This window comes from Atractosteus spatula, chromosome 21 (genome assembly GCF_055471065.1).
Source record: "Atractosteus spatula isolate fAtrSpa1 chromosome 21, fAtrSpa1.hap1, whole genome shotgun sequence".
Taxonomy (NCBI): domain Eukaryota; kingdom Metazoa; phylum Chordata; class Actinopteri; order Semionotiformes; family Lepisosteidae; genus Atractosteus; species Atractosteus spatula.
This window is the reverse complement of record NC_142726.1, coordinates 8,230,959-8,258,608: the sequence shown is the minus strand read 5'-3', so window position 1 is coordinate 8,258,608 and position 27,650 is coordinate 8,230,959. Positions and strand designations below refer to the sequence as shown.

At 42.0% G+C, this 27,650-nt stretch overlaps 3 protein-coding genes across 8 annotated transcripts in view; 2 read left to right on the top strand and 1 right to left on the bottom strand.

Annotated features, from left to right (window-relative positions):
• Positions 1-14,045, top strand: part of phlpp2 (PH domain and leucine rich repeat protein phosphatase 2) — a 49,357-nt gene extending 35,312 nt beyond the window's left edge. The window contains exons 15-19 of the mRNA XM_088938931.1: positions 1,929-2,059; positions 2,875-2,988; positions 3,418-3,612; positions 5,270-5,501; positions 5,844-14,045. Of these exons, the coding sequence (XP_088795057.1) occupies positions 1,929-2,059; positions 2,875-2,988; positions 3,418-3,612; positions 5,270-5,501; positions 5,844-7,130 (1,959 nt within the window). The 3' untranslated portion in view covers positions 7,131-14,045. The remainder of the gene's footprint in view (positions 1-1,928; positions 2,060-2,874; positions 2,989-3,417; positions 3,613-5,269; positions 5,502-5,843) is intronic.
• A 1,759-nt stretch (positions 14,046-15,804) lies between these two features.
• marveld3 (MARVEL domain containing 3) lies at positions 15,805-21,896 on the bottom strand. Of its 2 annotated transcripts, none has more exons than XM_088938746.1 (4): positions 21,412-21,896; positions 19,244-19,543; positions 18,786-18,895; positions 15,805-17,071 (listed from the first exon to the last, which is right to left on the bottom strand). In XM_088938746.1, the coding sequence occupies exons 2-4, from the start codon at positions 19,513-19,515 to the stop codon at positions 16,461-16,463; spliced, it is 993 nt and encodes a 330-aa protein (XP_088794872.1). In that variant the 5' UTR covers positions 19,516-19,543; positions 21,412-21,896; the 3' UTR covers positions 15,805-16,460. The 2 variants fall into 2 exon arrangements, with proteins under 2 accessions (XP_088794872.1, XP_088794873.1); XM_088938747.1 differs by having other exon boundaries at positions 19,244-19,523; positions 21,412-21,542.
• A 1,089-nt stretch (positions 21,897-22,985) lies between these two features.
• usp10 (ubiquitin specific peptidase 10) overlaps positions 22,986-27,650 on the top strand; it is a 36,673-nt gene continuing 32,008 nt past the window's right edge. For 4 of the 5 annotated variants that reach the window (XM_088938826.1, XM_088938830.1, XM_088938825.1 and 1 more), the window contains exon 1: positions 22,987-23,247. In XM_088938826.1, coding sequence (XP_088794952.1) covers positions 23,227-23,247 — 21 coding nt within the window. In that variant the 5' untranslated portion in view covers positions 22,987-23,226. Of the gene's footprint in view, positions 23,248-27,650 lie in introns of all 5 variants that reach the window. The other variant, XM_088938831.1, reaches the window with a different exon arrangement.

The window sequence follows — 27,650 nt, the reverse complement described above, 5'->3', positions numbered from 1 at the left end:
TTTTATGCGTTAGTTATGTAGTTTACATGCAGCTATGTATTTTGTAGGACATAATTGTTTTTATGGTTATTCTCAAAAAACACTTTAGGAAACTTTCAGGACTGTTCAGGATCGCCCAGATATGAAGATCTGCCTCTCACATTCTGGCTAGGATGCTTTTTTACAAGGCCTTGGGCCTGAAATGGAGTACTAAATTGAATGCTTTACCTAGAACTACCTCTGTTTTCCACAAACCCTCACATACCCAATAACATACTGGTTTCTACCCCACAGGATAGCAGATCTGATTAAAATTAAATTAAGGAGCTCCAAAGTGTCTCTGAAATGCAAAGGTCTTGGAGGTTTGGTAGCCCCAGATCATTGTTCTCGTTTTCTGGGACACTCAGAGGCAACCTGGGGACAGCACCACTTGAGCTTGGATTCAGAGCAAACCAGATTTAGTGAACTCTGTCTCAGAGGTTGATGTGCTTCCGATAATACATCATTGTACTGATAACATTGTCAGTAATGTAAGAATATCTGTAACTTTAAAGGCATGGAAGGAAAGGAAATCCTAAAACATGAATTTTTACTCTGCAGGTTCTCCTCAATTTGATGTAACCCTGAAGATATAATGAATAATAAACAATTATCCAGTTATAGAACTTAGAAAGCATTCCCCATCTACTTATATTAATGCAGTGTGTGTACATATATAAATGCACTCATCCTTCTGTTTTAAGTGGGATTAAGATTGGAATAAAAGCCATTGGTGCCAGTTCTCATCTGTTGCATTTTAGTGCCTCGTTCTGCTTTTGAAAATGATTCACTGTTATTCTTTGAGAGCATTGTGATTTCCCTGGTCATTGATTTTTTTTTTTAAACCTGCAGTTAAATATTCCTTTACAGACATTCCTTTCTGCCTCCCTGGAATAATGAAATGAATGTCATCCCACAGAATGTATTTTCTGTTCCCACAGTAAAATGGGAAAATAGTCTCATCTGTTTAGACAATTACCTGCAATTGAAAAATTCAGTTGTTAAAGTAGAAAGTGTTGCACAGAGTACATTGTCTCAATTTTAAGCAAATTGGATGTGGTGTGATTTAGTGTCAAATGGATGCACACACTGTACAGGTAGTGTTCCTGATAATTATATTCATGTTCTCTCATAGACACATGCCCTTGGAGATGCCCTGTCCTCCAGTTCAGCAGTTTTTGACATTCACAGAGAGATTCAGGCTCATCTTGGGATGCAACATCCCACTCACTTCATCTCTCTACTTAATTAGGGATCTTCCAGTTCTAGATAGCTCTGCCAGAGACCCAAACTCCTACTCCTCTTATTTGCACATGCAAAAATACTATTAAAATGGAAAGACAGACGGGTGGTACAGTGGCGCAGTGGTTATCATTGCTGCCTTGCAGTGCAGGGGCCCTGGGTTCAATTCTGGTCCTGGGGTGCTCTCCGGAGTTTGTATGTTCTCCCCTTGTCCGTGTGGGTTTCCACCCCCAGTCCTAAGACGTACTGGTAGGATAATGGGCTTCTGGGAATATTGGCCCTGGTGTGAGTGTGTGTGTCTGTGTATGTGTGTGCTCTGCAATGGACTGCATCCCGTCCAGGGTGTATCCTGCCTTGTGCCTTAAAGTGTTCTTAATATCACAGAGGAAGACTCAATGTACTGACAGAACTTAATGCTTTAGGAAGAGTTAACCACCTCTCTCCAGACCAACACTCAAATCTTTAAGGAATCCTAGAACTCTTTTCTTAGCCGTATTGTTGATTGAAGCAAAGAGGAGCTGATGTCTTCATCACTAGTTTGGAAATGGAAATATTTGCATGTCTTTGCTGTCCCAATGACACCAAAGTCCGTAGAAATCTTTAAAAATATTTCTCTGTCAGTGAAGGTCCAACCCCCCATTGTTGTGTTTTTGCTTCCCTGTGCACAGCTGGTTGATCTGAGCTGTAATGAGCTGACGGAGATCCTGCTGCCTGATTCACTGCCAGCCAGCCTGCAGGAGCTGGACTTGACGGGAAATACCAACCTCATCCTGGAGCACAAGACCCTCAATATCTTTAGGTGGGAGCCCCCCTAACGAGCACCCCACTCTCTGACAGCTCAGCTGGTTGTCCCAGACTGCTCTGCCTTTGTTTGAAAACTCCAGGAGCTCTTGACCTGAAGCCATTGTATTCTCTTCATTTTTCATGTGGTGTTTTTAGAATCCCCTGCCATTATCCAACTACCCATTTTGGAATTATATCCAGTTTTCTTCTTAATTATCCATGTAAAAGTGTCAGGGAGAAAGTGAAGTGAGGCAGTACCTTTTGTGTTCTTTAGAAAAAAAAATATTATTGGGGACCCCATTCAAGCACAGGCAGAGCTCCTAAGGACTCCCCAAGCAGTGGTGCACACTTGGTTGAGAGCAGGTGGGGTGGGATTAGACAGCTAGGGCTCTTGGGGCTCTTGGCAATACAGCCTCCTGGGCAGTTGCAGGCACGTGGTGCTGTAGCAAGGGGTGTAGTTGGCACTGCCCCTCCAGCACAGCGTTTGCTGTCCGTGATGTGGTAACAGATGAGTTTCCTGAAGGTGAGTTGGTTGTAGGAGTCTGCCCATGCTTTGCTCATTTTCCCTTAACTGAGGGTGAAGATTTTACAGCCATAGAGCCGAGACATGAGAAACGTACAACTGGTGATACCCTCCAAAACAGTGAGGTGATGACAAAAACAATTGATAGCTGATTCTACATTTTTCACAAAAAAACACCTTGTAGCTAGGGGAAACACCTGTCCCAAACTGAGCTGCCACCTTTTTTCTCTTTCCATGATGCTGTATTTTAATGCGCGTGCCGACAGCACCCTCCTGTGGTTCACACTGCTTCTCTCCCTCGGTTTTAGCCACATCGCCACTCTGAAGCTGGATCAGAAGCCAGCCATGACTGCAGGAGACTCCCTTGGCTCTTCGACGCTGTGGAATCATGGGTATTCCGAAATGACAGGCCAGAGGAATAAGTAAGGACAAGGGTGGGGAGAGGAGGGGTGAGGCTGAAACTCACTTTCTGAAGGAACACTTTTGCTGTAGCGAACACAAGATCTGAAATGTCTTCTAAAAATATTGTGAGGGCTCGGAGGAGGTGCCATACAGGATGTTTTTTCTTGGTTAAAATTCAGCTTCTAGACTGTCAGTTTTAGTCAGACTCCATAAAAAATGTATTGTTTGCTACAGGAAAAGAGTCCAAATGTTATTTTGTCTTAAAGATATCACAAATTGTCACACAGCTCAGTGGAATCCTTCTTTTTTATTTTATTTAGAGAGATTTCAACATGTTACCTTGAATAACAATCTTGTTAAAACGTGTCCAGTTCTTGACCCCTGGTTCTCTGAAGTTGTGGGTTTGACAGCTATCCTAAGCCCACTTTATTTTGGTGACTATGTGACAGGCTGTGCGTCTCAGTGCTGGCAGTCGATCGCTTTGGAGACAGTGTGGAAGCAGCCTATGGGATCTTCGATGGCGACCGAAATGAGGAAGTGCCTCGTCTGCTGCAGTGCACTATGGGAGACGTGTTGGCTGAAGAGGTCCAGCACTCCAGCGTGGACACAGTGTACATGAGCAACACCTTTCTCACCTCACACCGGTACAGCATCCCCCTCTGCCCATAAACAGGAAGTGCAGCTATGTGTTCAGAATGCTTGAGCCATAATACGATGTGTATGGTTTAGGGCAGGGGTCGGCAAACTTTTTAGAGCAAAGGCCACCAAAAATCTTTTATTAACCTTGCTGGGCCAACTGAGTGAAATCCACTAGGAACCATCAGGTAGATTTGTGTGCTTGCTTCTCAGCAACTAAACGGCCAATATCCGGGCTTAATTTGGACACAGCAATGCGTAAACAAGCATGGAGATGATCATCAGAGAGCCTGGATCTGATTCTTGACTTTGTATTCTTTATCCACGAGAATGTCTGTTCACATATGTATGTGCTACCATACATGGTGATGGAGCCACATGCCATTGTTTTCAGAGCTGATAAACTGTCACTTGGAAGTTACTCGATAACTAATTTTCTCTTGAACAGTTTTTGCTGCCCCCTGAAGCGACTTTTTCAACTGTCCTAATTTTTCTCTCCGTCTGTCTCCTGTGTATTCTGAAAACTTAGAAAGTAGACAGATTAGACACATTACCTTTTCTTTCCAAGGGACACAAAAGTACTCTTCTGACCATTTGTTGTTGAATTTTCGACCCTCTGCATCGATCTTTCTTTTTTTTTTGACATGGCAGGAATAGCTCACAGTTACCCTGTTGTCAGTTATAACTTTTAGAACCGTTTGAAATCATTCCCTGCTTTCAAACAAGATAGCGCACACTAGACGTCATTTGCGTGACTGAGCCAATCACAGCAGGCAACACAAATCCAAATGAATTTACGGTAAGAATCAGTTGTAGCACAGGCGTATGTAACCTAGGCTAAAGCTGAGGTCTGATCTACAGCTACAAGTCAAATGCGTCGTTCAATAGGTGTTGTTCTGCAATAGACCATTAGTGCTGAGAGAGAGCGGCAGAACTAACAAGCAGAGGCCACTGGCGGAAGATTTTCAATATCTGATGCAAAAAGTAACCCTCGAGATTCAAACAGGAGTGAGCTGTGAGCCACTCAGAAAAGTTCTGTGGGCCGTAGTTTGCCGACCCCTGCTTTAGGGTTAGTCATTCATTCATTTAAGCATTTAGGGATGTTAGAATTATTTGTAAAAATACAAGACTTTTTTAATGTATATGAAAAATATGTACCTTTAAGCAATCAATTACATTCGCTAACCAATAGTATTTAAAACTTTTGAGCTCACAAGATTTCCTTATTTTTCTAAAATAATAAAAAATCTGTGTGCATTACTGGTTTTAATTATTTGCAATATTTGATATGATATGCATAATATTAATTTTTAACACTTAAACTTGAACTAGAAGTAACTAAAACGTAATTAGACATAATGTTGTACCACTGACTATGTACAGTGACTAAATTAAGTACTGAATTACTGGGTCATATTATTTTAGTGTCCAGTGTATCCTAAGTGTTTTTTTTATTATGAACAGCTGACTTTGTGTTAGAAAGAGAAAATCTAGTTCAAGGATAAATAACTTCACTTAACCTCTACAATTGTGTAATAAGGCATTGGTTTAAGATTTTAAGTCCTGTTCAAATATAATCAAATGTATAAAAATCTCTAAAAGTCTGAATCATTTTGGAATCCTCAGAAAGTGTTTGAAGAAGACTCGTTTTCCTCTGTTCTACAGTAAGCTCGGTATGGCTGGCCAGAAGCTTGGAGCTTCAGCCCTGCTTTGTTATATCCATCACGACCCCTCTGACCCAAGCAGCTACTTCAGCCTGACTTTGGCCAATGTGGGCACCTGCCAGGCTGTTCTGTGCCGGGACGGGCAGCCCTTGCCGCTCTCTAAAGTCTTCAGTTTGGAGCAGAGTGCAGAAGAGACCGAACGGGTCAAAAAGAGCAAGGCTATTGTCACTGAGGTACTGTATTGGTCGACTCTCCACCTGCATGTCTTTTGTTTTTGGCTTGTAGCCTCATCAGAGCGACAAGAGCAAGAAAATGGAAACTGCATGCTAGGCGAGTTGAAAAATCTGCTGTACGATGGCAAGATGACATAGCTGCTAAAACTCTGGTTTCATAATCTCAGGGAGTTGAGCTGTCCAGTAGGTCATTGCTGACACTAGAGGACAGTCTCACTCCCCTTGAGGTGGCCTTGAAGGTCCAAAGGTGAAATGAGGCTAATTGGCCACCCCTTCTCATCAGATGCCTGCTTGGTCCTTCTGATGCCTGATTTTTATCTCTTCTCTGCCTCTCCCTTGCAGGACAACAAGGTCAGCGGTGTGACGTGCTGTACTCGCCTGCTGGGCTGCTCGTACCTGTCTCCCTGGGTCATTCCTAAGCCCTGGGTGCAGACCGAGGCCCTGTGTGCCCAGGACGAGTTTCTGATTCTGGGGAACAGAGCCCTGTTTGAGCAGGTTTCCTACCAGGAGGCAGTGAGTACAGTGCAGGCGGTCCGAGACCCCCGAGCTGCTGCCAAAAAGCTGTGCACCCTGGCCCAGAGCTATGGCTGCCAGGACAATGTGGGGGCTGTGGTAGTGTCCCTTCACATAGGGGAGGACAGCTGCACCTGTGAGCCACCGTTGGCTTCCACCGATACCAGAGGGATAGGAACAGGAGGCGTGGTGGGTGGTTGCCCCACTTCTGTGCCCCTGGGAGAGCCTGCCACCCCCTCCTCTAGCAGTGGGATAGCGTCTGAGTTCAGCAGCGAGATGTCGGCCTCAGAGGTGGGCAGCGAGGCAGGCTCCACTGCCTCAGACGAGCACCCGTCCGGTCTGGCTTCCCGGCCCGAGCGCCGCTGCAGCCTCCATCCGGCGGCCACCCTGTGTGGCATCGGAGGCCCCGCTGCTGGAGGCAACCACCCAGGCTTCTTCCAGAGGCAGCCGTCCTGCGCCACCTTCTCCAGCAACCAGTCGGACAACGGGCTGGACAGCGACGATGAGGCTCCACTGGAGGGCGTGATTTCCAATGGGAGTAAGCTGGAGGTGGAGGTTGACATCCATTGCTGTGCTTTTCAGATCCTCTCAGGAGCTCCTGAGGGCCCCAGTGACCAGGAGCTCCATCAGGATCACCGGAGCTTGGATTTCCCCACCAGCGGATTCAGGTCAAAAATGCGCCGGCAGAATAGCGTAGTGGTGTCGTCCACTAACGGATGCTTCCTCTCCGTGTGCGGGAAGGAGATCTCCGACCTGAAGAAGTCGCCTTCAACCTCCAGCCTCTTTGGGAAGAAGCTGTCCAACGGCTCAGTGGTGGCACTAGAGGACAGCCACAATCTCATTGAGGTGGCCTTGGAGGCCCCGAAGAAGAAATCGGGCTACTTTGCTGCCCCTGCCCAACAGGACCCCGAAGACCAGCTTGTGGTGCCCCCCAGTTTGGAGCAGGACGTGCGGGAGCAGATGAGGAACCAGATGCCCATCCCCGGACCTCCACCCCCGGGCACACCCACTGCTTCTGGAGACCCTGACTGGGACCAACAGCGACCCCCCCAGCTGCCACACAGAGACCAGAGCACTGCAGCTGTACCACATGAAGTTTATGACACTGCACTGTAGAAGGCAGCCAGGCTCCTGCTTGCCCAGACTGACGGGACAGAGTGAGCTTAGACAAGGCTGGCTGATTCTGACACCCATGGGACACTCCAGTTCAGTTTTTATGTTTAATAGCTGATTGATATTTTAGGACATTACCCTTAGCATAATATAACAGTTTTACTCTTAAATATATAATTTGAATATCAGACCTACTAACTGAAGGACATATATAATATAAAAGAATATAATGATTTATGTAACTGAACTGGAAAGCAAATTGCATGAAACATCGTTATCATTTAGGTACTACAGGCCAAACAACCTGAACTGGAGTATCTCATCTGAGAAACACTGCAAAAAAGATGTTGACGTAATGTTGTCTTGGGACAGACTGTTTACTTATTGATGTAAAATGTTTGTCACAACACATGAAGTTTCTTTTTTAAGTATGCAACTCCTTATTTGGGTAATAGGCTTTAAGTGTTACTTGACTTGTTTATTTATCACTGTACATTCCTCCTGTACTGAAGAATCTGTGTCTTGTGGCTCTTCAGCACCAGACAGAAGTCATAGAACCTAAAGGTGACAACAAGTGCCTGCAGCAGATTTTCAGTCACTTGGACAAGGATAATCGCAAAACTGCACACTGGCCATGGTGCTGGCATGATCAGATAACCTCATGTGGGTGATTCTTAGAAGACTGTGACCAAACAAAAAGATACACTGAGTTCAGCCCCATATTCCAGGAATCAGTATTTTTGTAAGGTCTTCTGCCAAACGCTCTTGTTCTGATGAGCAACGATGATGACGACGAGGTGACAGCAGACATGATCCTCTTCAGTTTTCCTCCCTCGGCAGTTCATTGGATTGCAATTGGACATTCCAGATCAGTTAGGAAGCTGAAGGGGGTAAAAAAATAGCTAAAGCCTGAAAAGAGATGGTTTAATGAGCAAAGACGTTCAATCTAAGAAGTGATAATGGAAGGGATTTGGAAAAGGAGCAGTGCTTGCATTTTAAAACATGATGTTTTAATGGATTACTGTACAACACAGCCATATTAATCAACATTAATTTATTCAGTCAAAATATTAAGTATCTTTTTTTTTGCAGTGGAAATGTGGTCAAATCTGTCCACTCCAAAAAGACTTAGGGTGGATGGGGGTGGAGTCGGGAAACAAAGGCAAATGTCAATGCATTGCTTTGCTATTTTCCTGTCTGACAAATGCTAGAAGAAAGTAGTCACTGAAGAAACTGAAGAACAGAATGAACAAAATGAAAGTTGAAATATTTGTGTTGTGACTAGCTCTTTTTACAGTTCAACAAGTGTAGGAATTCAAGTTATGAGTGTTCAGCAAAGGAGGCCTTCTGCCTTATAACTCAAGTCAAACAGGATGTGATTTTCATGAATAATGCAGACTTGACCGAATCATCAATAGGATATCATTTGACTCTGGTACTTGAACTGTGGCGCTAGAAGCTGTTCAGTGTAATAATAGTGTGAGAAATAATAGTGACATGATTACACTGAAAAAAAGTCCTTTGCCAACTTTGAACGAGACGTTTTCAAACAAAATAGATTTTAAGGAATAATGCAAAGTGTAAATACATTAAAATATATAACTGAGTATATTTTGCCTACCAATATAAGAATGTGTCTTAGTTCTGTATGTCTATCGTAAAAAAGTGTATGTATGGTATTGAGAAAACTTATTTTAACCACACTGTATGCATATTTCATGTAGGCTTGCTGATTAATTAATTTTAATTTAAATTGTGAAAACTATGATAGAAGGAGCAAGCATTGGTTCACAAGACAAAGAAAACATATACTGTGAATTAGACCTTATGAATTATATTGCCAATTATGGTTTGCACTATATAAGCCTGCAAGTCTTACTCATGTGGTTTATAATATTATTCATATTTCATGTTTTAAAGCTATGATGGAGATTTATGGACAGTCTAATACAAATTTATCCTTGTTGTAATTGCCAGAAAAAAGGTAATAGATTGCATACTGAGCATCAAAAGAAAATATCACTTTCAGCGTGACTGATTCATAAAATTATCATTATGAAAATGGTAAGATCTTTTTTTTTTGTTGTAGGTATTTTATCGTTTTGTTGAACAGACATGACGTAGTTAAATTCAGTATTCAGATTAACTGTTGTAATCAACAGGGCTGGTCAGTTTTGAGTCTACTGTCTGAAGGCAGCCTCGGGCTGAAAAAGCTATAAACGTGTCCAGCACTGGCTTACTTTACACGCCTTGTGATGTTTGCTTTTTGTGACACGTGTTTTGCGCCAGTTTGCAGAAGCTGTCTTGTGGGAATCTTGTGGGATTCTGTCCCTTTCCTTTTATACAGCCTGTTCCACAGAAGTTCAGAGGGTTTCAAGTCTGGCTTCTACAGCATAACTCTCACATTCTCATCTCTCACAAGAAAACCTTTGTTACACGGGCAGTGTTAGAATGTCTCAGGATTTAATATAGCACAACGTGGAGCAGTCAGGCTGCAATTTTCAATCACTACGCTGTAGCAACTAGACACTTCTACCCAGAGCATCACATTTGAACCCCTATATCGGTCTTGGCAAGATGTCATGACCTGTGGTCTCCCCGATTGTGGCCTGTTGTTGACAGACTGTGCTTACTGTGGCATCTTGCCCAGTTAAACATTTCTGACCGTGATCATCTCAGACAGCGAGTGACAGTGTGTGAGCTTAGTCCAGCCTTAACATATAAATGGCACAAAGACATTGTTATCCTGATTATCAGGGCATAGTGATTCCTTTCTGTGTTCTTCATTCTTGATTTATGCATTGTTTGAAAGTCAAGAAGTGAATTCACCTCTACCTATGCCTAGTTTCACTAACGAGGTGATTCAGTGCTTATGCAATAGTCAAAGACGCTTGAGAATATGACACTTAATAATTTGATCAATTAATCAAAAGGACACCAAAAATGCATTTAATTAATATCCTAAATCCATATACTTTATTTTTCTAAATACAGACGTGGATTGAATAGTTTCATTTGATGCTCAGTCAACAAGTGGTCACCTAGTGTCATCTAGTGGTCAAACTGTTGTACTGCAGGGATTCCTCTTTTTAATTACAAGTTGGGCCGTGTTTTCCGAAGGCGATGAATGATATTCTGAAATGTTTTCATTCCGAAATGTGTTGAAGTATATAACACCACATATTATTTTTCAGTGTGAACAACAGGCAGGAATGACAAAAAGTCCCTTTGAATGTATTTCTATTTTTCAACAGCAAAATAACAAACCTTGGGCTTTCAAGTTGCTGTTCCACTGACCGAAAAAAACCCGAATGAAGGCAGGGTGTGACTCTGCATAACACTAGATTAAGCACACGGAGAAGAAAGCTCGTCTGGATAATGGAAATGGATTTTTGAAATAACACTAAGAAATTAGTATGCAGTAAATATGAAAAACTGCCCATAACCATATGTGTAGCAGTGAATCATTTTCCAAAACTGTCTCATGAGACTTGGATTTCTGTTTATGGGATAGTGCACTCTTTTAAAATGGTTCTCTCTCTGCATCTGCTCAGGCACTTTAGACTTGAGGTCCTTATTCAAGGACATCATTCTGTTTTTAATTGATGTGGTTGCCACAGTGCTGTATCCATGCTGCTTTGCCTATGCCAGCTATATCCGGGTATAGCATTCTGTCTAGATACATGACATTTAGTAGCATCAGCTCTGTTGGAATATACTGAATTCTACACATGCCTGTCTAAAGTCGCATTTAATGCTGCTTAGTTCAGGATGGGCATATCTGTAGGCTTAATCACTGCCTGGCACTGCCTGTTCTCTGTGCCCAGTCCCTTGTGCCATACCAGATCTCCACTGATTCTTATCTGCTTATAGTATTTGTTTCAGTAGTTCAGGGTATACTGGTCAAGTACATTTTTAAGCTTCAAGATCAAAATCTAATAAAAAAAAATATGGGCAGGGCATATATAGGAAATGCATATGCTGTATCATAAATGCATACATTAGTAGTGAAGAAAACAGCCTTTGATTCTGTTACCATGACTTAAACTATGGCTATATTTCCTGGCTGTCACTGGAAAAAGCTGTGTAATTACTGCAGCAACATGAAAGAATGATGGTGTAAAACATTGGGATTTGTGATGCCCACTGAGACCTTTATCTTGGCCTTGAAGGACTGTAAGATTAATTGTACTTATTATATTGAAAAAGAGTTATATTGCTTTTGAGCATTTATACTAAATTTAAGGAATTATGATGTTAGGAATATTAGTTTATTTTTTTAAGATCCCAGAGCTTTAAAATGAAATCCTAGGTTAGTTATTTGGGCCTAGATATAATTTAGGTTAGCTGCATGTAATTCAAACTATCAGAGAACTTGAATGGGAACAGTGACTTTATTTTTGTTAACTGAGACGATTCACTGTTTGATCAAATCTGTTTATGAAGGCATCGGACACTGTAGAAGCACTTTGTATATACAGAAAATAAATATAACAGTCTATATGAAGTATTTATATAAATGCACTCAAACTCATAGGTCTTGAGTTAAGCTTGTTGTGGCTTATATTGGCCACTTAGATTGCTAAATATTCTCTAAGAGAAAGCTGCCAATTAAAAAGATCTTAATGTAAAAGAGCCAACCACGATATTGTTTTTTTTTTGAGTGACTGATCGTATACATGTCCATTTATGCTGTTAAACTGTAATATTCATGGGAAACAATGCTAAATTATTGTTATGTCAATAAACTTTGTTCTTGCATTAGAACATTATCTGTGTATAGGGATCAACAATAAAGAACAAAGTTGGGCTACTCCGCTCTGCATGTGATACAAATTGAAATAAAATCATTTTATTTTTGTAAATGATATCATGCTCCATGCACCAGGTGTACTTTATGATCAAGCATAGATGAAACAAGAGTTCTTCACGTGTTGAGGAGATTCATGTTACAGTAAGAACTCTGCACGTAAGGATATCTGAGGAAAACACTGTAAAAATGAAAGCTGTGTGAGAGCTAAGGTTTTTGGCTGAGCTTTCAACTTCTATACTCGCATATACTGTATATCAGCATCGGTATACAGTTGATGGAAAGGAAGATGGCTAAATCTGTAATGCAGAGATATCGTACTAATACACCTAACATTCTTTCTGTCCTTGTGACAAGTGTATGCAACAATGTAGAGCAAGAGGGAAAGCTGTCACGCACATCAATGTTCTTTGTGTTGTTTTGGACAATACAGTATATGCAAAATGTTTCACTCATTCTTATAAAGTACTTTGTACTCTACAATTAGGCTTTGTGTGGCTAAGAATAGTGACTTTACCTCTATTATCCAGGAAGGAATGGCGACTACGTAGCACTAACCTTGATTTTTGATCTGCTTTGCAAAAAAAAAGTGTTCTGCTACCATGTCAGTGTTTTTCAAGACTCAACATACCTGTTCTGCGGAATCCTGTAAGAATAGTTAATAAGATCCCAGTGCACCTTTCTACATATATCTAGGCCACAGTTTGCCAAGTCAGGATCAATGCTGTATCATAAATGAGGTGCAGTGTTCCATATGCATTAGTGTTTGTCCTAGTGTCCGAAATTCATTTAACTGACCTTATCAGAACATCAACTGGAAACCTTAGTTTATTAGAATTTTGCATTTATGTTTACAGTCCAAGTGTCTCCTATTGGATAGTACCAAAAAGGTTTACTTTATGTAGTCACAGGACAGGCAGAAACAAAATAGCATGAGATGAGATTGCATGTTAACTCAATACGCCATTTTGTTTTGCAATACTTCAAGTATTAGAGGCAGAAAAGCAAGTTGAAAATTAACTGGACAAAAATGTGTTTCGAGGATAGAGCACAGGGTAAAGTTCAGCAGAAATGCATGAAGAGAATAATTTTCCCTTTAAATCTAAGAGTTAAACCTTGTTAACAGATTTTTCTACCATAATGTTATGTAAATGGCATAAATCCATGAGACACGCAAAGGCGATTACACACTTTTAAAAGCATCATTGCTGTAAGAATGAAAGGTCTGAGTCCATTTTTTCTCATTTTTGTCCAATCGAACTTTTTCTCCCTGAAACTTTTTTACATATAAAGCAACATTATTCCCTTAAGAGTTGAAAATGAGACCGTAAAATAAGTATTTCCTTTTATTTTTCACATTATGAATACGTATTGAACAATTTTTTTTGCTTTCATGTACAACTCTGGATTATTTGCATAATATTATGGTAAATACACAGCAGCAGGGGTGATGGGAGATATTAACAAGCTTAATATGTGACCAAAGTAAACATTGTTCAAATTCATCCTTATTTCTGTATCTTCTTTTCTAGAGATGCATAAATATTTTCTCTGTATGCCAATAAAGTTAACATTTATTTTTGTACTTCATTGTTTCATGCAGATTTATAGATCCTTCTCTTCTACAAAATTTAGGTTTTCAATTATCATATATTGTCACCCATCTGTTAATTTTATTTTTTTCTTTTCCAATGAAATTCTTTTTAGTGTATTTAACGTTTCAAGCATGTGTTATATACAAATGTGATTAATTTGTACAGAATCAATGGTTTATGTTTCTAAGACATTGTTTTAAATATCTGGAGCATTTATGATATTTTTATGTTTATATTTTAGCATGCAGATAAACTGCTGAATATGAAGAATCTGCTCTATAATGGATGTAATTAGTTTAGACAATCTTTTATGTTGTTGTTTTGTTATTGGGGGAAAAAAAGAAATGAGAGCACTTTTGCTGTTCCACAGCCTGGGTTTGACTCCTTTTGTTTTGGGGGGCCGACAATGGTTCATAATTTCACTTGAAATGCTGCTATATAGACGAGATTTGGGCAGAAAAGGTGTATTTTGATTAACTTTTCAGCCAAAGTAGCAATAAAAATTTATACTGTGAATCATCTGTGGATTTTTTTAATGGATTGCTTTTGGGGTGAGCATTGAAGGGAAGGGAAAACAAGGGAAGACTGATATCGAAGCGTGATGGATGATCACCATTATTTTACGGGAATCTGAGTACCATACTGGTTTCCTGTAACAGACATGCTGTTTTGAGTTTGCTGCAAAGAGTTTGTCTCAGCCTTTTGATGGGGATGACTGGATTCAGTATATGAGGACAGTGAAGACTAGTTGAATATGATTTCTTTTCTGCCAGAAAGTGGGAAACATTACAGAACTGTGTGAAGCTGGGAAGCAGGGAAATTTCTGTATTAGTGTTGGTACGTATTTAGTTATATAGGAGTTGTATAAAAGGTTATATTTACATGCTATTACAATGTCCTTTAAGTTCAATTACATTTAACACCAAAATAATTGGATCATTAATGGATGTTTGCGGCTTTATCTTCTGTCTGAAACATTAGGAAAGCCTACTGGCTTGTACCAGAACAGCTGACATTTATTTTACGCCAATCGCCATAAATAGTCGAATAGTTTTAAAAATGGTCTATGAAGGCCTTCAGTTATATTCAGTCATTCGGTATTGTGGCACACACAGTAAATAATGTAAATGAAACTGAAATGGCAGAGGAAGAGAGGTCTTGCAGAAAGAGTTAAAATGATCATAGCAGAACTGGGATGCACTACGGCCAGTTCAGCCTTTCAGTACACTGGCTCCTCCACAGTTGCGAGCGAGCGGCCGGAACAGTACTGACAATGTTGATGAATCCCCCTCGAAAAAAGCTGCTGTTCCATCTGTCCCTGCAATATCTCAGTTTGTCCAGTGCATAGCCCCAGTACCTCCAGGGTACCCCCCCCCCCCCGCTACCAAAAGTACTTGGTGCCACCCCTCAGCATCACAAAAAACAAGGGTGCCCACAGCCACAGCAAGCCCCCCCAATCAGAAACAATGACCACAGCCAGCAGGCTGCAGGTCCAGCTGCCCGACGTTCCATAGCTCCTACCCTGGAAGCAGTGGACCATGATGACCAGACGCAAGGTGTTGCCACCAAAGCTGCTGCAGCTGAACCTTAAGAGGGTGACTTACGAGGGCACCGGGGACCCCAACGCCAGCACATGGCAGCAGCACCTCCAAAATCTGCAGCACCGCTGTGAGTACACGAGGGAAGCCAGAGGGGAACGGCCACAGCCTCTCAGGAGCCCGTTCTCAGACTGGGGGCGATTCCCTGTATCACATTCCCAGCCATCCCTTCCAGCTGCAGAAGCATGTATAATAGAAAGTACTGTGTCTGGTTGTCAAGGCCAGTCCTAAGCAGGGCTAGACACACTGAAGCACAACAGGTGATCTGTTCTTCAGACTATGTGGTACTTCAGAATGTGATACTGAAAGTGAAATGTGTGAACAGGGAGGTGAGCTATTGGAGAAGAAATCCTTTTTTAAAAAAAAAAACCTAAGGCCATACTGGTTACTAAACTGAAACGTAAGTCTTTTAGTGAGTTTTAGTGTCTTTTAGCTTGTTTCAAAGACCTTTTCTGTTGAAACATGCTGCTAGGCTCTCTACAAAGGCTTTTAATTCTGCATTGTACAGTATGTCTTTTTCCAAGTTAAATCACCTGTCAGTAAACGGTACATTTTACTGTTAGAACTCATCAACCACCAGAAAGAAATGCTACAACACATTCCAAGTATAGAAACGTGAGCTTAATGTGTTTTGGTGAGACAGAGTGAGAATCAGGAAAATATTCAAAGCCTCATTTACAAATGCAAGACATTTAATTCTTTAAAAAGCACTAAAAACATCATTAAGATCAGAACTGAAAATTCCACAAGGTTCAATACCTTTTGAAAAACTGTTCTACACATCAGACTCCCCAGATACCAGACTCAGAGTCCCCCTTTGTAAGAATATACCCTGACACAGTGCATCCCTTATCTAACAACTAAAAACTCCAAAAATGCTGCTACTGGGCAATGAATTTGAGTTTACAAATGCTTGCATTAGAGCCTGTTTGAAAAAAACAGTAACTACCAATCTCGATTAAAAAATGCTAATCTTCAACACTCATAAAAAAATCTGTTGCTAATACTTAGGAATGTGTTCCAAACACTTAAAACAAAAAAACAGTATTAAACCTTAGCCACGACATTAGTTTTAAGTTTGTTCTGGAAGTATAAACCAGAAGTTGAACCTGATTGTATTTTAAGCTAAGACTGTACTTAAAGGTCACCATGAACACTGGTAATTATCACAGAACTAATTTGACGACCATGATTTTGAAAAGCTGCCTGGGAGTCTATGATAAGGAGTTAGAGAGCAGCGTTCTTCTCTTCAGAGATCGGTTCGTTCGCAGTAGCCTTTTCCGGGTCTTTTTGGAGGCTTCCAAACCCCCCCCCCACAAAAACGATTCCTCTAAAAGTCATAAAAGTCCCGAGGTGGCTGTTTCTTCATTTCCCGCACCCTCTTGAAAGCTCGCAGGGCCAGGAACGCGCTGAAGGGGAAAGCCAGGACCCCCAGCGCTCCGAACAGCCCCCCGGCTATGTCCGCCCCGTGCAGCTTGCACCCGAACCCCATGTGCCCTTTGCTCCTGTACAGCTCCTCCCTCTCCTTGCAGACGGCCGAGCTGTAGTTGTCCTGCAGCTTCAGGAAATAGAAGGCGAGGGCGGGGAGGTAGCCCAGTCCGATGAGGGCGTCCAGGATGCCCTCCGCCACGAGGACGAGGGGCCAGCGGTAGGGGACGCGCAGGACGCCCAGGAGCAGCATCAAGCAGGCGTACCCCATCAGGGCCCCCCCCAACGCCATGGTGGCCGCGTAGGCCGGCACCTTGAGCTGGTAGAACAGCACGTCCAGCTCCTTCACCCGCGTGGCTTCGGCGCCTGTGAAAGCGTTGGCCCCGCCGTAATAGTAGGCGTAAAGACCCCCGAGGCTGGCCAGGTCATTGTAGCCCCCCGCGGTGTTGTAGGACACCCCAGCGCAGATGACTATCAGCATGTTGAGGAAGATCTCCATTATCTGGCACAGGCCTGCGCGGGGACATCCACACGCCAGGAAGAGAGGGACAGAGACGGAAAAGGCACAGGTCACAGGTCACAGGTCACTGGGATTACGGAGAACAAACCAAAAGAAATTTTACCTTTAGGCTCCCGTGGCTCAATGACATTTTACTCAGGATCCTAGAGACTTGCAATTTAACGAAGCTGAAACACCAAAACTAACACTTTGCTTTTCCAGTCTGTAAAGTATATCTTCTGGTAGGTGTATATATATGATTAGAAATACTCCTTATGTAAAAGAAGAGCAAATGCACTGTAAAAGACAATATAGTATAGTCCACAGAGAATAACAATGGATCACAGAATTATGAAGAGAGATTGTATAGGTAAATGACAGTTGCTATAAAAAATACTAACACCTTAGCTACAATATAGGCTACTCGTTTTGGACATGGTATTTGTTGATCATTATTTATCAGGCATCAAAATAAAGTCATTTATTAAAATAAAACTTTTGATTACTAATTTCTGTATCACAACATTAATTTGCATGATGTATCAAATTACTCTGAAACTTGCTATAGGATAAAGTAGCCGATTTTGCAATTCCTAGCTATAACAAGGCGTCTCTTTTTCACTATACAGTATGTGGATATACAGCTGGTTTATAGAGGTTAGCCAGCAGCCTAGAACCCAATCAGGGATACAGCACAAGCCAACTGAAATCCTGAGGGAAAAAAGTATTAAAATAAAAATTTAAAATGATAACCTCAAAACCAAATTATACAATTTTAAACAAGCCTAATACAGTTTCTAAGTTACAAGTGCACCTCCAGAGGTGACTTCTTCAGCCTGTCTAAAGTAAGTGTTTACTCTGATTGTATTGTATGCTGGGACAAGCCTGATCACAAGATTACACACCGGGGCCTGTCACACCAGAAAGACTGCATTCCTTTTCCTCTTTCACACTGGCTTCCACTACACAGACCTTCCAGACCTGACAGCACCGCCTACGTCAAAATGCAAAGGGATAAAAGGGGCCTTTTCCCCTCTGCAAATCTGTAACACAGCATTGCTAACAGATTTTCACAAATTAGGACTCTCTCGCAGTCGCTGAAACCTGCGCATGAATGCAGCAGAGCAGGACTAGTCCAGTCTCCATATGCTGACCAGTGACCAGAAACACTTCATCTCCTTTTAGAGAAATCGTGTTATTTGCTTTATCATAACAAAAGGTTAATCTTGCACACAAATTATAACATAAATTCCTTTCAGTCCTCTGTTGCCACATGTAGCAGGAATACCACCTTTCCAGAAAATATTAAGATTCACATCTCCTGTAATTAATGGACAAACTGCTTTACTGATTTGAGAGCACACATTATAACAATAAGCAGGGAAATATCTTTTATACAGTATATCAAGATCAGCCTTTGAGAATATACAGTATAATAATCATACATACACAAAGGTTAGGTCTGAAGCTAAGATTATTACTTCTTTCTTACATTGATATATTTTTCAGGATTATGATTAATTGGTCATAGTGGATTTTTCACCAAGTCACAATGCAAGGACACTTACTGCCCTATTTTTGAAACCCTACCTTCCTCAATTCAAATATTCATGAGCAGGATTATTAACGCTTTGCTTTTGTAAAATGTCACAATTTAAAAATGAGGTTTAAAGTAGTTTGCATCATGGATTCTCTTTTAAAAATGATCGCCTTCATTATGACACTCACCTCTAGAGGTAGGAATATATTTGAAGTTGTAGCAGCCACGAAGCCCACTGGACGGCACTGATTCATCATAACTCATTTCATCTGGAGCCACTGAGGGGCCCTCATGTGACCTGTGTTAAAAGTAAGTTACAATGAGCACTGAAGAGAGGCAAGCAGGCCAGGCTTTTACCTCACCTGCTACTGCAGGAACAACAGAGCAATGGTAAACAAGTAATAATGTATTTGTACACTATATATACAGGAACTGGACCAAAGCACTGTCAGACCAACAGATTTAGGTCTTTATAGAAAGTCTAGACACCTGGGAGGGGAGAGTTGTGGGTCAGGAAACAGACTAAAGGTTTACACCACCAGCTCCAGCCTCTGCTTAAGACTCAGACCTCTTCAGCCATCTTCAGAGTTTACCCACTGTTGTTTTGTTTTGACACCTCAGGGAAAAAGAGTGAATTCTCAGTTACCTTTCTTCCCTGTAGGAAGGAGGCTGGTCCCTTTGAAGATGCGGCTCCCTGGAGCTTCGGGGATTCCTGTCCTCCCGTCTGCCAGGATAATCCCGGTCTCTCTTTTCCAGGTAGCTAGGATCCCTGTCATCCCAGTACTGCTGGTGTCTCTGGTCTCCGGCGTGCCGGTACCTCTCCCTCTGTCTGTCCCTATCACGGCGAGAGCCACTCTCACTCCTCTCCTTGCTCCGCGGCTCCTCATCTCTTCCAGGATTCCTCCCACCTCCCGGCATCTTAGGATCTGTGAGTTCCGTGAACGTACTATAATGTAATAATGTAATGTTTCTTTATTAGCCCTATACAATTTCTTGCATTAGGAATTTGTCTTTTCACATGGAGTTTTTCTCCATGAGACACAGACACACAGACAGGGAGAGAAGCTTGAGGTCAGAGCGCAGGGTCAGCCATTGTACGGCACCCCTGGAGCAGTTGGGGTTAAGGCCCTTGCTCAGGGGCCCAACGGAGTAGGATTCCTCTGCCAGCCGCAGGATTTGAACCAGCAACCTTCCAGTCACAGGCGCAGATCTTTAGCCACAGAGCCACCGCTCCGCCCACTTAGCACGTTAGTTTAAAAAAGTTCCTGCATTTAAAAGAACTTAAAGTATTTGCACAGCAGTGCAGCACTATGTAATATTTATATGCGAGTATAAAAAGCACTCTCTGCATGTTTTTTTTTTAAAAACACATAGTATAGAACATGGATAATATGTATTTATGTATTTTTGGATATTACTTAAAGCATTATGGCGTAATTATGATTACATGTCTTGCCAGTAATGTACATGTCAGTACTGTATGTACTGTGGATCGATGAAGGGGAAGAGAACAGCTCAGAGAGAAAAACAAAAGTAACGCACCACTCATACAGTAGCTGCAACAGTCCCACAGTGGTAGCAGGAAAATGGCAAAATCATTTATGTGGCAGGTGCGCCAACACTTAAGTGAGCAGGCAAGACATGTAATCATAATTACGCCATAATGCTTTAAGTAATATCCAAAAATACATAAATACATATTATCCATGTTCTATACTATGTGATTTTTAAAAAAAACATGCAGAGAGTGCTTTTTATACTCGCATATAAATATTACATAGTGCTGCACTGCAGTGCAAATACTTTAAGTTCTTTTAAATGCAGGAACTTTTTAAAACTAACGTGCTCATGCTTTGCCAAATATTACTGGTCTTAGAGCTTGAAGTTAGTTGTGAGCTGCAGAGTAATATAGCCCACTGAAGCTCAGCAGGGACTGGCCAGTACCTGGATGGGAGACCTCCGGGGAAAGCTAAGGTTGCTGCCGGAAGTGGTGTTAGTGGGGCCAGTAGGGTGCGCTCACACTGCAGTCTGTGTGGGTCCTAATGCCCCAGTATAGCGATGGTTACACTATACTGTAAAAAAAGATGCTGTCCTTCAAATGAAACTTAAAACCAAGTGTCACGCCCTCTGCAGCCAGAGGGCGTGACACCAAGCCCCTGACTCTCTGTGGTTGCTACACATGCCAGGGAGTTTCTCGAGGAAAGTAGGGGTGTTACCCCCAATAACCTGGCATAATTTCCCAGCGGCCTTTATCAATCACGGTCTCCTAATAATCCCCATGTTTGAACTGACTTTATCACACTGTTCTCCTCCTCACTGAGAAGTGGGAGTCCCAATTACCTGAAAAGAGCTTTGAGTGGCGTGTCCAGAAAGCGCTATGTAAATGCAAGGATACTATTATTAAAACAGCGTGTAGTTCTACTAGGTGAATACAAAGACTTTAAGCACAGTTCTTCGTAACTAAACGTAATCTACACATTGGACCATAATCATATGTAGTTCGAGTAGATAGCTGCGTCAGCATGCGTAGGCTACAAAGAAGGTTTATTCCATGCTGAAAAGAGATAAAAAGAAACCCAACGTTTCAGATGTTGAGCCTCCTACAGGTGTGAAAGGTGTCGTTTTCAGCGTGGAATAAACCTTTACTTGTTCCTTTGCATAATCATAATGTTGGTGCTTAAAGTGTTAAAGTTGGCAGAGAGTTACGCCTGCATATAACAGGGTTAGTAACCAGTTTCACTGGTTTTTGGCCACCATCACACTGTATGTATCTAAAATGACTTTGCGATTTTATTTATTTTGCGTAAAGCTTACCCTCAGAAGTCAGCAAAAGAAGTTCCAGTGGTCCATCCCGGGCTGTGTTGTACAAATATCTCCGGTTACCGAAACCCGGTTTAATGCGCCTCTCAGCCGAAACTGGTTGACCGGTCAGTAGTTTCCCAGTAATTCGCTAACCCTCGAAACAGGACTTGAGTTGAGAAATAACTCTTGTATCTTTTAGACGTTGGAGGTCTTCACTTCGACCTAAATGGTTTTCGGACTCAAGTTTTCAAGTCAGCATCACAAATACCACAACTTCCGAGTACGCAACGTAACAAAGAAAGCGAGGTTTTGTGGTATTTTGTTTTATTTTCCGTCGTGTTGTTGACGAAAAATGGAAATATCTGCCTCGAGTGACCAGGTTAAATCCATCGACAGCGCACAACTATTGTATTTTCACATCCGCATTTATTTTCAAGGTACACTTCGTTCCGTAGCTCCGACACCACGATCTCACACACACACACATACATACATACCTCATACCTGAGCTCACAGCTTGACTTCCCAAACGGAGAACCCCGCCTTAAAAACTCGGTTTTAACTGGTCACAGCGCGACTCACTGTTTCAGGAATTAATTATTTCCACTTTAAATAGCAAATTTTGATAAGGTAATATAAGAAGTATGTTAATCTACGTTTAATGTTGCAGAAACATTTTTAATCGCTCTTGCAAATGGCATTCTTAAACCTCTAGTTTTCACGATGGATTTCAATTTGATCATATCCGTGAGGTATAACTGCCCAATTTTATGGCCACAGCTAAGGACAATGAAAATTGGAAATCACTGGTATTTTGAACAGCGGGAGCAGGACGCCTATCATGTGAAGGGGGGAAATCAGTTAAAATCGTAGAATTTACATCAAGTGATGTTAAAATTGTACAACTCATTGTACAGTATTGGTCACCACATTGCAAAACATTATTGCTGCTCTTGAGTCTGTCCAGAGAATGAAAAAGTCCAGTCTTGAGTAGAGCAGTGCCAGATTCAGAGATTCAAAATCTTAAAAGACGTTGATAAAGTCAGCCTATTGGACTTTTTCCAGAATCGACAGTGAAAAAAGACAGGATCACAAGTGAAAATTGCTAGGAAGGGTATTTGAAACCGAGGAATGGAGGCACTAATTTACACAAAGGGTTTTCCATGGCACGATAACAGTTGTGTTATTAATGCGGATACCCTAGCTTGCTTCAAGAAACGTTTGGATTAAATCTTTGCAGCAATTATCTACTAAAACATCAGCTAGTTTGGACCAGTCCCGCTAGTCTGTGATCATTTTCGATTTCCTCTGTCACTTCAGGAAGAAATGATTGTTCCTGAATGCAAAACATGCAGAGTCATGCATTAAAGACAAGTGTGCCATGTCTCCCCTTTCAATGTATTTCCCAAACCACGAGCATGTCCCACACCATGTGCACATACCATGTGCTGTAGGGATAGGGGCCCTTTCGCCTCCGCTGGCGCTGGGCATGCGCAATGCGGTGCGCGTCCACGCGTTTCTCCGCCTCCCATCCAGGGCGCACGCGCTCACCGCGGACTCAGTCAGGCTCTCAAGCGCGCGCAAGCCAGAAGCAAGGCGAGACAAAGATGGCGGCCATGGTGGGGTTAGCAGCGTGATGGGCAGGAGGAGGAGAATACAACCTTAACGTTATATACTCTAGATTAAAAAAAAGAAACTAAATTGAAAATGTCGCAGTAGAGATTTGTTTGTTTTTAAGTCAAAGACCACATTTCAGCTCATCCCTGGAGAAGAGGAAGTTTATTTTCTTTTTTAATTGTAAAAAAAGAAAAGAAACTCGCCGGGAGCATGGCTTCACACAGCAGCCAGGTAAAAACTGTTCTTCACTCTGGTGTTCCGAGTCGTAGGTACTGCAGGAGGCCTCGGAGACGCCACGGCTCATGCTGGCATAATGGCTGTGCGTGTGAGTGTTTTGGCTGTTGCGAAGTGCAGCTTTGTCATTGAGATGTGGGCGAAAGAAAATTGCAGGCGAGTTTCTCCGAGCACGGGATGCCTGCTTCCCCCATTGAAACACCAGCATGGACGAGGCCCAGCGGGAGCCTCACTCATTCATAGACGAGACATCCTGAAGAGCGGGTTTAACTCCTGCGCTCGGAAATCCGACCCGTGCAGCCGTGCGACCCAGCCCCGGTTGCGTCTCAACACGTGGATGTGTGCCCCACTCGGGTGGTTTTGCATTTCATTCCGAGATGGTTTAGCAGGCGTGCTCGGCCCGACCTGCACTGCAACAGGCCTCGGCGAGCCGAGAGCTGCTTTCCTCCGCGGTGTCAAACCGTGTCAAAATGAGCTCGAGTAAATGCCACCCTCGCCGTCAATGAGTTGTGGTGCACGAAGCGTTTTTGTCCTGACTGGGACTTTCTCCCCCTTCTGGAGTCGGTTTTTAATTCATTAAAAGTATGAAACGGTGCATCCGCTGGTGGCATGCATTGGGCCTGTTGATCGGGGAGGAGGAGGAGGGGGGGGGGCGGTCTTGTTTTTCCGTGTTAGGAGACTCATCCAGTGTTGTATGAAGGAGAGCGCAACGGACTGGACGGGGTCATTTTTATAACTCGTTTGTCTCTGTTCAGTGCAAATGCACCTTACTTTGAAAAAGGACGCCTGCGTAACGTGTTTGGGCCTGTTCATCATTTAGATTCTCACCGCAGCCTTGCCTCCCCTGTGTTACCCTATGAAGCCGAAAGAAATTTGAGCAGTAACCGTAGATTTTGGGCCCCCTATTTTTTTTCCTCCTAAGGCGCAGAGACTATTCTAGCTGTGCTTTTATATTGTAAGAATACGCCACGAAAATCGGTGATCGGAGAGAAATTGTTAGAAGCATGCAGGAATAATGTGGAGTGCTGGATAGCTCTCTATGGTGGGAATACTTGGATGATAACTATACTCATGGTTTTCCTAGCTTTGGGAGAAGTAGCTGAAAGACCTTTATGAAGTTTCGGTACCTGCGGTTTCTTAGGTTTGGTGGCGGAGCAGTCGTGGGTTACAGGGTGAATTTGTGATAGCAGGCGGTCTTGAGAAGTAGAATTGTACCACAAAATGCTTATAGGTCGTCGACAACAAAGCGTTTGTTGGCATTTGAGTGCCCAGCGTAAGTTTGAGGACAGCGTGTTTTTTTGGAATTGCTAGATGCAGGAAGCGGTGTGTACTTAAGCTCTCGGAGACTTGCGAGTTTTGCGTGCAGAATATAACATGATTTTGATAGCGCAGGCTATTAATGTGTCGTTCTTTCTCTTTCTTTTGCTTAGCTACATCTTCGCATTTATAGTTTCGGCTTGGGCAGCGCGTTACGAGGAGTTGTAACGGGAACATTGAAATTCAGCTGAATCATAGGCGCCCATCCCCCCTACCAGGCAGCATTTTTATACTGAGACCGCTGTAAAAGCTGCTCGACGTAGAAACACATTTGCATTGACTTTTTTTTTCAGTATCACGAGAAACGTACAGGTGGTTAGTGTTTTTTTTTCTTTCCCGGCTTGAAAGCTGGGCGGTTTGTTACGTGGAGGTGGTGTGTAGTGCTTGAGTTTAAAACTTCAGAGTGCTGTTTCCATTCAGGACTCTTGACACGTGATACCGCTCAAGTTGTTGAAACTTACAAAAAGGGATGAATTGCTTTATTGTAAATTGTTTTCGGAGAACGTAAACTCTTATTTTCTTTTACTGCAGTTTTAACTTTAGCTTAAATCGGTTGTCCTTAATTAGTATAAACCTAGCATGGTTCGCATGCTTATTAATTGTGCTCAGACTTGTGGGGTATTCAGTTTTCAGAGCAGAAGGGGACTTGAAATAGTTCATTGTATCTTAAAATCCATAGTTAATATCGGTGAAGAGATCATGATGAAGTGTATTTGGAAAAAATGTGTAATCCGTTTAAGATGTATGGATTCGGAACTACCAATGCACTTCAGAAAATCTGCATTGCTGAAAGCTTTGTGCATTTTTTGACTTTTCAAGGACACAGTATACCCTCCTGCGTGGATACTGTGAATGTTTCTTTTTAACTAGATGCTTTTGGTCATTTCCTGTACTTGCATCGGTTTGGCTATCGGGACAAAAAGGTAAAAGCTCTGTACACTAACTTGATAGATATTGTTCTGAGTTAAAACCTTTCACTTTGCCAAGTTTAAAACAGCGAACAAGGTTGCCTTTCCAATTTTTGCTGAAGTTTTACTTCAGCAAAGAAATTTAAATTGTATAAATGCTTGTCTTGTATTCCAGCTTGCCTATGGCATTTCTATTTGGCTTACCTTTTATTTGCTGTATTTCTTTTTGATGGTAAAGAATGCTTATGATCTTAAATTGCATGATGGTGTATACAGCATTACGCTACCAGACATCATGACAGTCCATGTGGGTTGGGCCAACTTGCCTGGAGCTTAGAGCTTATCATTGTAGTTCACATTGTCTGTTGTGGATTTGTTGTAGTGGATCGGTATCTTTCTTCATTCAACTTTGCTGCTGTTGGGAGAGAGAGTCAAAAGCAAAATATAGTAGTGTGAAAAATAGCTCAGTATTAAACTGATCATGCTATGCAGGGATGAGCCCGTGTTGCAAAAATGTTTTGGGTTCTTTTAGGTGTTTAGATTACCTTTGTGACTGTGTGAAGCACAAACTAGTTTTGGGTTTGTTGTATAATAGTCTTTTAAGAGTATCATTCTGAGTGCTGCACAATGACTGCACTTTGTGAATAGAATAAAATATTAGCCAGTCTTATGTTTTTCGTGCTATCCTATACAAACAGGTCATCACAAGTTGCGTTTGAAATCTTGAATTAAAGCATGCTTGTCATAGCAGGTGCTCACAATGTAAGAAAGGTAGCTGAGGATTTGGGTCCCTAACCTTGAATGCTTGCTTTGGAGATTCCTCAGGTTGGTATGCAGTGATAGATTTCTGTTAATGACTTGTGACTCAGGTTGGGGGAGACTAGCGTAGGTGGATGAATCTTAACAGGGCACTGGTAATACAGGATTAATGTCACATGACATGAGGGGCAGTGGTTTCTTAAGATTAAGGAAGCAGGATCAAAAGACTGAAGCAGAGTTTTAGTAGTGACTTAGTCAACTCGGCCTTTCCTTCTGTCCTTGTCAAAGCATTGGGTCACGAGAATCGTAAAGGTGTGGTGGTTTCTTCCTGTCTGTATAGTGTAAAATCTACCTTGTTTCCTATTCCAAGCCCCCTCTTTTCGAAAGAAGTGCATTTCCTTAACATGATTCACCAGCATTTAGAGAGACCTTTCCTTGGTCCATCTTTCCTTCCCATGTTTTTTTTGTTTGGCCAGACAATATATTGTTATTGCTGTATGCTGTCAGAATATACTCTTGTAACAATGCATGTGTGCTGTTCAGGTGCAATTCTATACAAGTCCAGTTTAATTGTATAACAAAATGAGTCTTTTTAAAAAATGAGGTTTGGAATATGTAATTAGACTGGATATACATTAGTTGTTACCATGTCCCCCCGCACTCTATGACTTTTGTGATATACGTCTTTGAACATGTGCCGATGTGCACGGAGCTGACCATACTGTTTTAGTATAAACTGTAGTTTTAAACTGGGGGAGAATATTGGGATATTGGAAACGGAGGTTTTAAGAATTGTACATGGCTACTTTTTTAACTGAAAACCAATATGTAAAAGTAAGTGCAGATGGACAGTATCTTTACTTGAAAAGCATTTGTTCTGTGCAGAAAGTAGGAATGTTTCTCATTGACTTTCCATTTTTTATTAGTTGCTTGCATTTGTGTCACACTGGGTCCAGAGCGCTTCACGTATAGGAGACAAACTTCACCCAGCAGTGAAGTCTAGCACCTGCTTGGTTAGTGCAGCCCCACTGCTCAGCAGGTCAGAGGAGAGAGAAGTGAGATTAGTTGAGTTAAAAGGGGAAATGTTGGGTTGTCAGGTTGTGTAAGCCCGAAGTGGAATTTAGCTTTAGAAAGTTTCCTTCAAATTTTCCCTTGGTTTCTATAATGGCCAAGTAGTCAGCTCTCGGTTTAATGTTTCACCACCTACACTGCAATGTCCCCTTACCATACCTTGTGCATTGGTTTAGAAATTCTGGTCTAGATGGAAGAATTCCATCTTTTTATTCCACAAGCACAACTTGCAGCATACATTTTTCCCTTAGGGGTCTCCCAGCCCAGCAGCCCAGCCCTTTTGTTTAAATCCTTTATTGCTCTTATATTGATAACTTCTCATTGTCAGATGTTTCAGCAATGTGA